This window comes from Colletes gigas, unplaced genomic scaffold, assembly GCF_013123115.1.
Source record: "Colletes gigas isolate AHSC1104 unplaced genomic scaffold, ASM1312311v1 Colletes_gigas_Sc00034, whole genome shotgun sequence".
In the NCBI taxonomy this organism is placed as follows: Eukaryota; Metazoa; Arthropoda; class Insecta; order Hymenoptera; family Colletidae; genus Colletes; species Colletes gigas.
In genome coordinates, this window is record NW_025106663.1 from 999935 (window position 1) to 1014015 (window position 14081).

General features: G+C 31.8%; 3 protein-coding genes across 3 annotated transcripts in view; 1 reads left to right on the forward strand and 2 right to left on the reverse strand.

The window, feature by feature from the left end:
• The window catches only part of LOC122402287, a 684713-nt gene extending 683546 nt beyond the window's left edge, over nt 1-1167 (forward strand). The window contains exon 12 of the transcript XR_006259506.1: nt 1093-1167. The gene's annotated coding sequence lies outside the window, so the exon portion shown is untranslated. The remainder of the gene's footprint in view (nt 1-1092) is intronic.
• Nucleotides 89-2704, reverse strand: LOC122402305 (aquaporin-11). Its single transcript, XM_043404991.1, has 5 exons — nt 2492-2704; nt 2003-2219; nt 1504-1778; nt 423-561; nt 89-285 (listed from the first exon to the last, which is right to left on the reverse strand). Exons 2-5 carry the CDS (start codon nt 2181-2183, stop codon nt 89-91), a joined length of 792 nt encoding a protein of 263 aa, XP_043260926.1. The 5' UTR covers nt 2184-2219; nt 2492-2704.
• A 320-nt stretch (nt 2705-3024) lies between these two features.
• Nucleotides 3025-13818, reverse strand: LOC122402282. Its single transcript, XM_043404933.1, has 19 exons — nt 13662-13818; nt 10452-10844; nt 8517-8632; nt 7428-8407; nt 7176-7345; nt 7048-7087; nt 6814-6981; nt 6587-6722; nt 6316-6522; nt 6105-6239; nt 5855-6031; nt 5639-5790; nt 5481-5563; nt 5068-5400; nt 4727-4994; nt 4582-4664; nt 4295-4514; nt 3380-3816; nt 3025-3274 (listed from the first exon to the last, which is right to left on the reverse strand). The coding sequence occupies exons 2-19, from the start codon at nt 10691-10693 to the stop codon at nt 3145-3147; spliced, it is 4077 nt and encodes a 1358-aa protein (XP_043260868.1). The 5' UTR covers nt 10694-10844; nt 13662-13818; the 3' UTR covers nt 3025-3144.
• Nucleotides 13819-14081: the final 263 nt, after the last annotated feature.

Sequence of the window (14081 nt, forward strand, 5' to 3'; positions counted from 1 at the left end):
TCGATCGTGTCGTTACACGGAAATAGAACACTGATTAACAGAAAAATTGAACGAAAAGAAACCATGAAGACTTGAACTACTCTGGAACTTAATGAATCTTCTCCTTGTACTGTTCCATGTACCGTTGAATGAACGGCGATCTATAGACTCGTAAAGAGGCGATAGAACCGGCGCATGCGCCTACCCAATACACTATTACATGATCCATAAAAGATGTGCCCAAACATCCATACTTCAATGAGGTTGCCAGCGCGGGATTGAAGTAGCCGCCGGAATAATCGAAAGCTGAAAATAGAGTGATCGTTGAGCACTCGTTGCTAAATATAAATCAAGGAGCGCTGCTGGGGTCCACGGATAATTACAATTAATATTAAGGCTCTAAAACAGTAAATAACAATATTAATATAATAAATCGATCGAACCTGCGATGACCAGGCTTGTCCCAATGAAGGAATCGATGATAATGTTGAACTTTGAGTTTATTTCGTTCAAACCGTGCGACACCACCCTGTATACGCACGTCGCCACGCATTCGACGAACGCCCCGAATATTACGGGCACCTGAAAAATAAAAAAAACGATGTCAGTACATGATCTGATGCTCTAATGCACCTTTCAGCGAGTTAAAGCCGAAAATCCTTATTTATTTAATAAATAACTCGGTAAAGGGAGTCGGATTGATTTGGCCATAAGTCAAAGTTTGCCGCGAAATAGTTCGGTATTTCAACGCTAGATGGCGCTCATTTTCGACCTCGAGCCCCCTGGTGCTAAAACGCCCAAGTTTGTCGTCGAATAGTTCGGTATTTCAACGCTAGATGGCGCTGATTTACCGACCTCGAGCCCCCTGGTGCTAAAACGTCCAAGTTTGCCGAGAAAGCCATCTATTGTTGAAAGAACGAACTATTCGACGACAAACTTGAGCGTTTCGCCGTAGATGGCAGCACAAATCATGTACCACCGATGGGTCACACGTTCTTTAATTTATACGCAGGAAGCATCACGGGATAACTAAGCGGATATTTTAGTGGGAAAGAATGCAGTCTCTTATTTGGACACTACTGTGGTTAGTAGAATAATAATAAACTTTGTTAGCGGGGCAGGGGAAGGGCCAATGTCTCACGAAGCTTGTTATTCGAAAAGGAATAGAGAAACCTTTCACGACCTACAGAAAAGTTGTCTAATACTTTTTTGTAGGTTCCCATGAGCTCTAATTCAGAAAAGTTTCATAAATCCTAATTCAATGAGTTTCTCAACTGACCGCCATTTTTAGATCGGTATGTCAGTCAGATTTGCCCGCGAAAGTCCACAAGTTGAAAGATCTATTCGTATATCTCGTCTGTTGCTCGACTATGACCGATCAAGCGACCAACGATCGATAAAGGGTTAATGAAGGGTTAATTCCCGCTTGGAGACATTTAGGTAACTTTTAAAATAAAGAATTATATGTGCGCCCCCAGGCGGACAACCCCCTTAACGAAAATATATGAGACCGTAGTTTGTTACCTGTAAATCTGTGGTGCAATCTTCAAACGCTTTGTTCTTGTGTGTCGAGACGATCTCGAGCGCCCAAAGTAATTGTATGTATCTAAAAACAGCAAGACCGCCGACAAGCTCAGCCCATATTAAAAGGAAAGCGTCGCGCACCGACTTCTTCCCCTCGATGAAGTCCTCGATGTGCGTATAAGGACATGCAGTTGCATCGCCCCAGTTCATAGACCACCAAATCGTCAGTACGAATAAGTATAACCCATACATGGAGACGCCCCAATTTTCGGCGACTAAGATTCAACATCAAGGTAAAAATCAAGCTGTTTTTATTCTAAACTACGATCCACTTAAAAGCTACCTTTTACTAAAAAGTGTTTTGGCCCGAAAATTGAATTGGGGGGCACGCAATCTGGTGTAATTTTTCTCTAATCGGACGCGTAGAGGATATGCACTGCCAAAATCATAGATTCAGTTTCATTTCTGCGTTTCCCTTTTTACGAATAAACAAACTTACTTATTATAAGTTCGAAACATGCACCGCAAAGTTCGCCGGTAGCAATGCCTTCTAAAAATAGTGACCGTAGGAACGGGTCCCGTATATAATATGTCACGTATCTTCTCATCCAATACGCAATGAGACTCGTGAGCAGAATGTACAGCGTGGAGACCGCTAATGCGATCATTGTTGCGCTCATGGTGCTTATTTAATATGCACGAACTGGATGGCAATACTATAAAAATACAAATGCAGACTTGTGAGAAATTCTCAGGTAATTTCTCTAAATAGAAAAAGGAAAATAATAAACAAAATTGATCCAAACTTAAAGAATCTATCAGAAAGTTACTGGCGTCATAAAAAATACAATTAACTTGAGTTAATGCAATTGTATGTTAATTTATTCCGAATAGGTGTATAAACTACATATTAAAACCAGGTTATTATGCAACAAGCATAGAATCCGTACGATAAACTATGGTTTCAGTTACGTACATGTGTACATACCTGTCTATCACCGAACCTCAGTCGTTCTTTTCATATCTCGAGTTTCGTACGTTGACACGACACTAAAACTATTTCTCTATCCTTTCTCTTTTCCTACGCGCGGCGCTAGATTTTCCTCAACCAGTTATTTAAAACTGGCGAGTGTGTGTAATTGAATATATCCGTCCGGATATGTCGCCGCGGCTTTAAATAGCTCTCCCAAATTACCTGGTTGGGCACTGTTAAATATCGACTTGGGGACGTGCACGTACAATTTAAAATAAAATTGATACTTATATATGATTCGTAAACATATGCAATACTTTACACCCATCACATTATAATACCATTTACAAGGTATTACACGGTAACACAGATTTATTTAGTTTCCCCGTGAGAATGATCTAAAAAGTAGAAATTTTAAAATGAATTTAATCTTGATCCAACTTTAACCAATCGCAGGCTCGCTTCAGCCAGCAGCGTTTAGGAATACTTCTAAACAACAGACAACGTTAATTAAAAGACAAGTATACATAGTTATGATTGGATGTTTTTATTCATTTTATGAAGTAATCATATTTATGAACTACATTTATTACATAGGTAAATGATTCCATGTTATTTATGAATGTGGGCTAACTTCAATTATATCATTATAAAAAAGAAAGTAAAATTTATTTACAAGAATCAAAAGACTCTCCTTTGTGCTTTTTGGCCACTTGGGAATCATCTTGACTCTCTGTTCTTAACATTAACCTGGGAATTCGTTTCGATTTCAAATAGGACATCGTTTCGCTTGATGATCTAAAAGAAAAATTAAATTACATAAATCACTAGTTTCTTACTAGATCTTTCCCACTAGTTTCTTACTAGAATAAAGATTTTCGAATTAGAAGATGTAACACATACCTCGGATGAGAAGTTTTAGGGTCAGTCAACATTTCCGTTGGATTGCTTTCAGTCGAATTGGAACTTGTACATTGAGAATAAGGAATGGTCGGGGTTAGGTATGTTTTATTAACTATCTCATTAGTTGGTTCGGTATTCTCCGTTTGATTTGGCATATTGTTACTAATACGATTCTCTCCGTCTGCTGTAGACTTCTTCTTATCTTCTATGTCCGTCTTCACCGATTTCAGGTCGACGTGATTCTCGGCCTTCAGTTTCAATTTACCATCTTGTGTAGGAAAGTTCACGGCAGGTATAGTAATGTTCTTGTCTCCTTTGGTTGAATTCACTAACTTAATTAATAGCTTCGACAGTTCTTCCCTTTTTCTCGTCACGGTTATCTCCTCGAACCAGTTCTTCAATGTTTTTATCGGCAATGTATAATTTTTTATAGGATTCTGAAAGAAAATTGTTAAAAATAAAATTATTTATTACACTATATACAGGGTGTCCTCGCTAAAGTGTGACAGTCGCGATACTTCAAAAACTATTGATGATACGAAAAAATTGTTTATATGAACTTGCCACTCAAGCCGAGACGTCTCCACCAAAACTCAGTAAATTTCCAAGTGTTATATCTTGAAAACTAATAAAAATCGGGTGAATAAATTGCAGGTTAATGAATTTGTCTTGAAAAACACTATCGCATGATCCAAAAAAAAATATATAGTTCCATTTAAAAAACGAAACTTCACCATCGTATCTTTGAAATTAATAACATAAATAAAATTTTCATTTACGCCATAATAAAGATCCTATTTTATCCTGCATTTGTCATATAAACAATTTTTTTGTATCATCAATAGTTATTTAAGTATCGCGACTGTCACACTTTAGCGGGGACACCCTGTATATAAAAGTAAAACATGAACATACTTTAAAGAAGCTCTCCACGTATTGTAATACATATAATCCGCAATCAGTAAAATTCGATTGCTGAGGAACTTTCAACGATGCGCCTTTAATGGTGTCTTTCGAAAATACTTTTTCACTTCCAATTTTTGCAACATATTCGCAACTCAAGTAATCCCTTAATGTTGCTACCACTCGTGCTCTGCTTGCCCCAGCAAGAGAATCGAATATCAATATGCACGGCCTACGGAAAATTAAAACAGAAATATTAAATAAACAGCAATAATTCCACATATGTACATGGTACTTACACTTTCACGATAGAATTTTCCTGTGACAGATTTGGTTCTATTTTCGGCAGGCGACTTTTATCTTCCGCCATTTCCGTTTCATCCTAAATTAAAAATTAACCAAAGTCAGTCCAATAAATGATTTATTTATTTACGATAAGCTTACATCATCTTCGCTATCCATTTCCATTTCTTCGTCATCGCCTTCGGCTTCGTCTCTTTCCGAACCGTCGTCAGGTTGATCTATAGTTATGGTTGTTGTCACTGGCGCGAGCGTTGTGCTTCCGATTGTAACAGCTTGGAGTTTAATCTCCTTCAATCGTTTGCTTCTTTGTACAGTTTTGCGAACATCGTTTTCTTCGGAACGTGCTTGATTCGTAGAAACTTCGCCCACTAATCCAGGAAAACAAATAATAGCCAAAAACCAATGAGCACTGAAACAAATTTTACATATAATAGAGACCTCAACGAAAGGAAGTAACGCATTGTTTCGATATGAAAACTTACTGTTCGTTAATAGGAATTATAATAAAGTCCTTCTCAAATATATTGACATTTTTCGTCCACTTTTGCACTCTTGCGTGTCTTTTTGCAGCAGGCGAAAGAGGCACGTTACTTTCGACTGATTGAGTATGCGGACTCGTTAATCGTTTATAAAAATAAGAACTAAACACGTGAGTTCTATGTTGATCAGATTCCGATAAAACTTCTAATGTTAGATACTTTAAATAGAAGTCAATGATTACATCGTTCAAAAATTGATCCTCTCCAAGACACAAATAATCTTCAGTGTTAATGGCTATACCACCCTTTGCAGGCGGTGGAGGATATACAGTTATTCTGTAAATAATTTTAATTCATTAATATAATAATCTGATATCAATATCTACCTTGTAAATGCGAATAAATTTATTTCTTACGTCTGTATTCCACCATTGACATTCGAATTATTTAACGATGACGATTGACTGTCTTTCTTTGACATAGTTTGAACTTGCGAACTCTGTGAAAATTAAAAATTATTACCAAAAGGTTTTTCAAACGGTAATAAATACAATCGATATAATTTGTTGCTTACATCTTTCGGTGATGCCCGTACCAGAATATCGTTTGCTTCCTTCGAACTTAATTCCTCTAACAAACGCCTTCGTGAGAATAAATTTTTTAGCACTACTTTTGATTCTTCACTTAATTTCTCTGGCAGTAACGTTATCCGTTTATGCGTGTGATCTACGCGTGAAAATAAAAGAAATTTTATTTCATTTATAATCATTAATTATTTGAAAGACAGTACCTTTTCCAGCGGGGTCGTAATACGGCCCTTTTGGATCTTGCATTCCTAATAATTCACGAATCATAGCTCCAGTACTAGTACAAGTATAAAAGAAAAGCACTGGCATCGACTTCCCAAAATGAATTAGTACTTTTACAAGATCTTGAAACTTAACGTCTAATGTTACGAAGCTTTTCTCTATAAAATACGTAAATATTTGTATAATTTAAACTTAATTTAATAATTATCGATATTGGTAGAACAAAATTACCATCTTCCAACAAAGGTACACCAAATCGTACTCCATTTTGGGAGATTACTACTCTTTCCCGAGGAATATATTTATAAGATCCTATCCTTACTGTCCGACACAACAGAGAAGTATGGGGGCACTGAACAGAATTATCTAAAAAAGAAAAATAGTTGTTTTTACTCTCTGTGTCTTTATATTTATGTAATAAATGCGAGTTATTAAATAATACCTTTAAGAATATCTTCGCTATCCATACTATAGTCAGAACTTATACTAGAAATAGAATTGTTCGTAATTACTGGTTCCTTTTCAAGTATGGTCTCAGTTTCTTCTGTAAAACTATTACTTGTAATATGTGAAAATGAACTGTTATTAGAGCCCTCCGATTTTTTACTTTTTCCTTCTTCCTCTTCATCCGACGATATTGTCAAACACTCTGCGGAAGTATCATAGCCAATCATCAATTTTCATTAATATTAAATCGTGAATTAGCTTCCTACCTGGCTCCTTATGAATAGGCCTTGGTTTCACAGCGCCCCTTCCTCTTCCTCTTCCACGTTTATAAACGGACCCATCTCGTTCCAATTTCTCTAGTTTCGCTGATGAGTTTCGCTCGTTATTTTTCTTATAAAAGGTCTGAAAAAAATATGATATATTTACATGACAAATAAAAAAAATTCGAATATAAAATACAGTTGCAATATTAATATCACGTCACAATCCTTACATCAACGGATAACATGGTATCCTTTTTCTCTTGCATGCCCATTGACATAGGTATGGATTTCACATCCTTCGGTAGTTTTCTTCTACATCTTGAACACCGGTTGAAGTCGATTGAACTGATGCCACAGTGAGAACAGACGGCAAGCATTCCCTCAATGTATATAGGCTCCTAGTTTTATACAAAATAGTTCTTTCAGTATTTTCAGTTCTGCATATATCTAATTTATTAGCTTACCTCAATTTGTTGGACAGGGTTGCTGTTCTCATCTGGTGAACTGAAACATTAAACAATGCGCCTTAATATTTTTAAATGTAAATTTTATACGTAATCTTCAGTCGTCAAATATTTAATAAGAAACTTACCTATGCGAATTATCTAAATTAGTATTTACGTTGTCGTGAGAATTATCACTTTCAGTCGTATCATGTGATGCCATCGCTGAACCAGATCTAGCATCCACGATATAGTTTATACCCAATGTAGGATCAGAAACTAAAGAAACACTCGTTGACCCACAAAATACAATGTTTGCCTGAAAGTGGAAATATTTATAAAACCAACAGTTCCCAAAAGAATTCTTCTAATGGCAATGAATCAGATAACAATTCAAGTACCTGCTCTAATAAATCTTGAACCGTACAATCCTCGTTTGGTATGTCAAATGTAATTAATCTTTGTTCACCGTTAGTGAACGTAACTAACATTTTTGCAGTATTTCCTTGAATTTGATGCTGAACTATAGTATTTGATGGATTATCGATAACTTGTTGAAGATAGGCAATACTTTCAGACGAATTGTTTTCTGACTCAATTTGCGATGACAAATTATGTTGATTTGTCAGTGTGTGGTCTGTAAGTGATGTTAATTCTGAGGGTTCTGGAGATTCAATGTCCATACTATTCATATTTTTAGATGAAGATGAGAGCGAAGGTTGTTGTTCATATTGAGACTTTTGTGTTAATGTGGATTGTTTTTGAAATTGTGATTGTGATGTAGATGATATATGTTGTCTTTGTTGCGCTACATTTGTCTGTTGTCGTTGTCCAGGACAATTTAATGAACCCTGTACTGCTTGTGGCATAGCATTTGATAATCGCTGTACATTACTTCCTTGCCGTCTTTGATCTTTTTGCATTTGTTTTAATTTCGTTTGTTCCATTTTAGACTGTTGAGGTATTAATGAGTTTTTTGGTATTAAATTGGAAGCCTGAGGTCTAGTAAGAATTGTACTCAAAGAACTATGTGTTTGTGTAGAAATTGGGGTCACATTTTGTCCGATAGGACTAACTGATTTATTACACAATGAAGGTGTAGATGCTCTGACATTAGACGCATTAGCAGTTTGTATTTGTATTTCAGAGTTACTTGTTACATTCACCCTATCAAGAGCACACAAAGATCCAGTCTGTACACTGTTTATCGGATGTCGATTTCTATTTTGATACAACCTAGGTGGTTTTCTTTTTATAAGTCCAGCACTCAATGATGATGCACTCTGTTTTGAAACTGCATTTTCACTAATACTATTTTTCTGCATTTTTATCCATTGTATTTGTTGTCCTTCATTATTACAACCTATCAATGCCTTAGAACCTAAATAAGATAGTATGTTCCTTTACAGTTTATCTTCTAATACATGATTAGTGATTTTCTTAATTCAACGTATTAAAGTAAAGCTCCGTTTCAATTTCAATAGAATTACCTTTATTATCAACTATGTTTCCACCAAGAGTATTAGTATTAACTGCTGTAGTCTTTAATACGCCTTGAGGTGAAGTTAACTCATTTGTATTTGTTTTAATTATAAAAACATTTTGTCTGGAAGCAAAATGTATCATATTAAATGTGTCAATTAATATTCTGGAAAATAATACAAAGAAAATAATTAAGAATCAACTTTTGACCAGAAAAGTATAGTGTATATTTTGCATTTCACATTATTGATAATTCAATCATACATACTGTTATTTTTCAAACACATACCAATATAGAGAAGAAACTGTATAACTCGATCTTATTAATTATTTACTGAGTTAGTACAAGCTTTAAAACAGCCTGTATGTTGATTATGATTGGTTTTGTCAATCATATACAATAGTAAAATGAAGTTAAAATACAATAATTGTGTATTATTTTTACAAATGAAGATAACGAGGAAGAAAGGGTGCATTGGTACATTTCTAATTTAATTCAAAGAAACAAAAATATTATCATTGTAAACTCAACATGATCTGCATACTTTAAACTTTATTTATTCAGATATTATGAGTAAATTATATAAATAATTAAACATATTTGCATAAGCACAATTTTAATATTTTTAACATTCTTGTCTAGAATCTTTTAAGGGTATGTGTATAAGGGCATATACAAGTAATTAAAATAAATTTAATATCTCCTAACTAATATTCAAGCATGTTATTATTATTTGAATAAACAATAATATTGTATAAAAAAAAAATTTAGACAAAAGTTTTACATATATTATGGCTTGTTCCTAATTTTGTAATATGTATAAAAAAGGTAATAGTTTCATAGTGTATATTATACTTTGTGCTTATATATACTTCATATCTTTCAATAGAGTAAATTAATATTAGTATTAATACATATTATATGATCTTAATAAGTGATTGATAAACTTCTTGCCAATGAAAATATGATTACACTTACGTTTGTCTGTATTCATTATGTGAATACTTAGAAAATATGCTCACATTTCACATTCATAGAGCTTGCTGCAATTTTTTAAATTGTCAAAATACAATATTTGATTATTAAATCAGTAAATCAGAGTAGTAATAAAAAGTTTCTTTGAGGCACACGTGTACAATACTATGATAATCTATTCTAAATATGTTTGGTAGCATAAAAAATAAATAATGTGTGCATTTTCCTTGATAATTTCATTAACAGAAATGTGTTTTGTAGAAATATAAAGTTCAAAGTAATTAAAGGATCCCTTACTGAAATAAGATAATATTTTCCAAGTTATTCATTCAAATAAAATAAACATTCGATAAAAATCAGTTGTAAATATACAGTAATTATTTGATTTCATTCTAAACGATTGGATATCTCCCTAATCTTCAGATCCTGTAATTGATTTGACCACTTTCTTTGTCATATTGTTATTATGTTATATTTTCATGTGTGATTAGAAGACTACTTTAAGAAGTGTTCTATAACAAAGTGTTATAATGTATGAAAATCAATAATAATTTGAATTGCTTATTCTGATCATTAAATAAATGATATAATTAGAAAATTACTTAAAACAAATTGTTATATACATGAAATTTTATATACCTGTTTACAAAATTCTAAATTCAATTAAATATTTAATGTTTACAGTGTCATGTAATTGCGATTATATTAAACATTAAAATATATAATTTCACAATGTAGAAAATAAACATAAAATATGCCTTTTACAACCTATAACATGCTTCACAATTGATATTTAATTTTCATAACCAGTGCCACGTACCAATACCCCCTTCTTTTTTCCTCAAATATTCAATATCTTTCTGTCCCTAAATGTATATCAATATATGAATGTACAAAATTGAAAGCAAAAAGATATCACACTGCTACTTGAATATTTGAAAAGTTTAAATGCATGCGCACAAATTACCCTTGTTCCAATTGCGTTGTAGAGATTTGATTTCCTAAATTAACTTGCTGTGAAAATATCGATTGCCCACTGTTTTGCGGCGCAGTGGTATAAGTTAAAAATTGCTGAGAACCATTGTCACCATTATTTACATCTTCAAAAACTAACTGAACACTTTGTCCTTCTGCAGAGCAAATTTTCTGTAAATCTTCAAGTGATAACGTACCACTGGCATTGGTCACAAAATTATAATATTGTGCCATATTATTCAAGACTCGACTGCTTGCAAATATGATCTTTTGTCAATCAATGTAGACCAATAGCAAACTGATCAATATCACTACTATACAGGACTACACCAGTCCATCAATATCATATCTGTAGAACGACGAATTAGTATCTGCACAATAAAACCTATTAAAAATAATTTAAAGTTACTCGTGATTCTTAGTAGTTCATGTTACAAATCTGATAGTATAATTCAATAGAAAAAAGAAAATAGAAACATAGAAGCAAATCTTAAAAACTAAAAAGAATTGAGCTAATGAAAAATATATAATTACTGTTACTTAATATTTCACTATTTGTTTTATGTTTATCGCATATATTTTTTAATTTAAATTGTTATACGAATACTTTGAATAATAGTATCTCGATAACAACAAAACCTTAATAAAACAGTCAGAAATGACATAAAATCAAGACCAATTCATCATACAGATGTATTACAGAACTATATTAATTATTACATTCACATATTTGCAAAAAGTAATTTATTTCTAGATACATTTACATTGAATTTAAATCACTTATGCCTTATATTTATGGCATAAAATTTTTATATATTTCATGTATATTATCACAAGTGTTTGAAAGAAATACATCTTAGAAATTAAAACAAAATTGTCTTAAGCTACTAAATATAGTTTTAATAAACATACAAAGCATACTAAAAAACGTTTAGTTTTCTTTTATCGATAAATAAACATAAGTTGTAAAATATAACTTCTTAAGTAGTCTCCTACAGAGAATTTCTTTCAAATTACATAATAAAGTCCTAAATTGTTCAAAGTCCTAGAGTCCTACATTGTTTCTCAATTATTCGTTATACTATGGTACAAGGCAATTTTATGCACAATCGGAATGTTTGAAAATATTTGTACAGCATGTGCTTCAAAGTTTTGAAACATTGACAAAAAATTTGTAATAAAAAATTGCAGTATGATGTGTATTGTGGAATAACACCATTACAACCTGATTAGTCTTATAAACAAAAATTGTGCTTCTAAATTATAAAATGCAAATTTTTAAAGCAAAATAAACTTATAAAATTATTACCATTTAGCAAAATTTTAAATACGAGTGGAACTATATAAATTAAAAATGCAATAATTATTACTTTTAGATAATAAGTCAGAACTGTAATTGCATATTATTTTCTACGCTAAGTTTCACTAAAAATAGGTTACAGAATTATCTCCTATAATTTATAATGATACAAATTGTAAGTTTCATATAATATTTGAATTACTTAAAATAGTTATGTAGCAAGACAAATTTGCTTTTCAATGTTATAATTGTTTTCAGTGCTTTTTAAATTAATCATGTTTTTCTTTTACATGAAAGTACATATTTCTTTCTTGTATTTTTTACTGACATCGACATGTAATTGACCACTATAATAATATGACTTATAGATTCAAAATTAAACATTCAAGGTAAACAATATTTCAGAATAAAAGTTCTAAATGATATCCCCTGGCAATTATACATTGTCTAAAAGAACCAGTGACAAATTATGATTTTCTTTCAATAACTTTTAGGGTAATAGCAGTATTTAGTATCAATTCAGACAATGCATTGCCAATATACAGGACATCATTTCCAACAATTATTGTCAAACATTAATGATTTATGTTTTTATATTTTTGAGCTCCAACTCTTAAAGGAAATAACCAAGTAGCCTGTCTCAAGTGCAATAACTTGCACATAAGTTTTAGATTTAGTTATACCATGAGATACATGCCATTATTGAATATATAATATGTATTCTCACATAAATAATATATTATTTTCTATAAAAGAAAAAAACAGAATTCGTACAAAAGTATTATGCTTTTCAAAAAATGAGAAATATAAAAAGTATATATATTTATGAAACTTATGAAAGTTTTGTTTTATTTCTATAATATTGTTTGCAATTTTAAATATTTGCTGCTTTCATATAAAATCTTTATGTATTAAATGTTTCTGGTATATTCTGTATCTAATGATATTTACTAATTGTATCATCATTAAAAATAAAAATTCAAAGTATCATAAGCACGAAATTTAAATGCAGATTCGATAAATTCAAGCAGCTAAGATTCATTAATTAGCAGATAATGTGAATATTAAACGACATAAAAAAGTAAAAGTAAAAAATAAAATAATTTTTTGCAAAAAATGTTGAAGTATTATAATCAATACCTATCTTTAACAATGTGTTTTCTAATGACTTATTTATAAACAATTGAAAAAATTAATAATGTTATTCATCGTTACTTTACATAATATAAATGCATATTTTACAGCTACTGCAAACGATAGTGTTAAAAATAAAGGATGTACTGCCATTACAGCTGATGTGAAATGAGAAAAAACTTGGAAAGATTTGTTAGCATTTTCATCATGGCATGTGATACAAATTTAGTTAAAAAATAATTCATAAAGAAACTGAATATATAAAAATAATTGCGATTATTATTTCTAACATTACTGTTGCTGTTACCTTTAACAATGCAAACTAAAATTTCAAATGGCATTGAAAGGACAAAAAGTATTTAAATTTTACGGAATCATAACCTAAAAGTCGGAGAATGAAAATTATCTTCCGTTTCTCATATCTACTGTACAATAACACTATATAATTTTCACAGAAATGCATGCATCGAAAATAAAATAACTACCATGGATTATTGAACATATTTATGATTAAATGTTGAAACGTGCAAGATAAATGGTAGTAAGATCGTTGAAGAGTTTTATCATAACCTTGTTTTAGAGTCGTAACAATATCGAATAAAAGTTCCAATGAAATATTATTAAAGAAATTTGCATTTTATTGGACTGCAAAGCGGCTTTATTATTAATTCCGTACGAAAAACATGCGGAATTACTAACTTGGATACGAACCGACGTCTAGTGCACACATTACAAATTTTTTATTAAACTGACAACCATGATACTTACAGTCGTTTGTACAAGATGAAGTAAATATACAATTCCGATTTCAGCAATAACAAATACGTCTTTGATTGTACTAAAATTATTTCGTTATAGTTCGCGTAAGTAAATAACAACTCCAATTCGCCATTTTACGTTACCGTTTACGTGAAAGAATCGCAAAGCAACCGATAGACCGCAAAAGATTACGCCACTGCGTCACTGAAGTAGAGTTTCCGGCTCCGGTTTTCTAAGGCTCTAATGGCGCCAAATTCGGTACGTCGTGCTAGTAATATATTAAATAACATTAATATAGTTACATAGACGTTTAATTTATACTTGTAGAAGAGTTGAAAATTAATAGAGCATTTTTAAAATGTTTTTTTATAAACAGAAATAATTAGAATCTTAACAATAAAATAACTTCTAACATTAAAATGTATTTAC

What these genes read in the sequence shown, in the direction of transcription:
- LOC122402305 (XM_043404991.1), bottom strand. Translation starts at nt 2,183, where the DNA reads ATGAGCGCAACAATGATCGCATTAGCGGTCTCCACGCTGTACATTCTG. An exon ending in ATGTTTCGAACTTATAATAA is followed by an intron (nt 1,779 to 2,002) that starts GTAAGTTTGTTT and finishes GTTGAATCTTAG; the next exon opens with TCGCCGAAAATTGGGGCGTC. An exon ending in GACAAGCCTGGTCATCGCAG is followed by an intron (nt 286 to 422) that starts GTTCGATCGATT and finishes CTCTATTTTCAG; the next exon opens with CTTTCGATTATTCCGGCGGC.
- LOC122402282 (XM_043404933.1), bottom strand. Translation starts at nt 10,693, where the DNA reads ATGGCACAATATTATAATTTTGTGACCAATGCCAGTGGTACGTTATCA. An exon ending in TTCAAGATTTATTAGAGCAG is followed by an intron (nt 7,346 to 7,427) that starts GTACTTGAATTG and finishes TTCCACTTTCAG; the next exon opens with GCAAACATTGTATTTTGTGG. An exon ending in AAATGGATAGCGAAGATGAT is followed by an intron (nt 4,665 to 4,726) that starts GTAAGCTTATCG and finishes TTTTTAATTTAG; the next exon opens with GATGAAACGGAAATGGCGGA.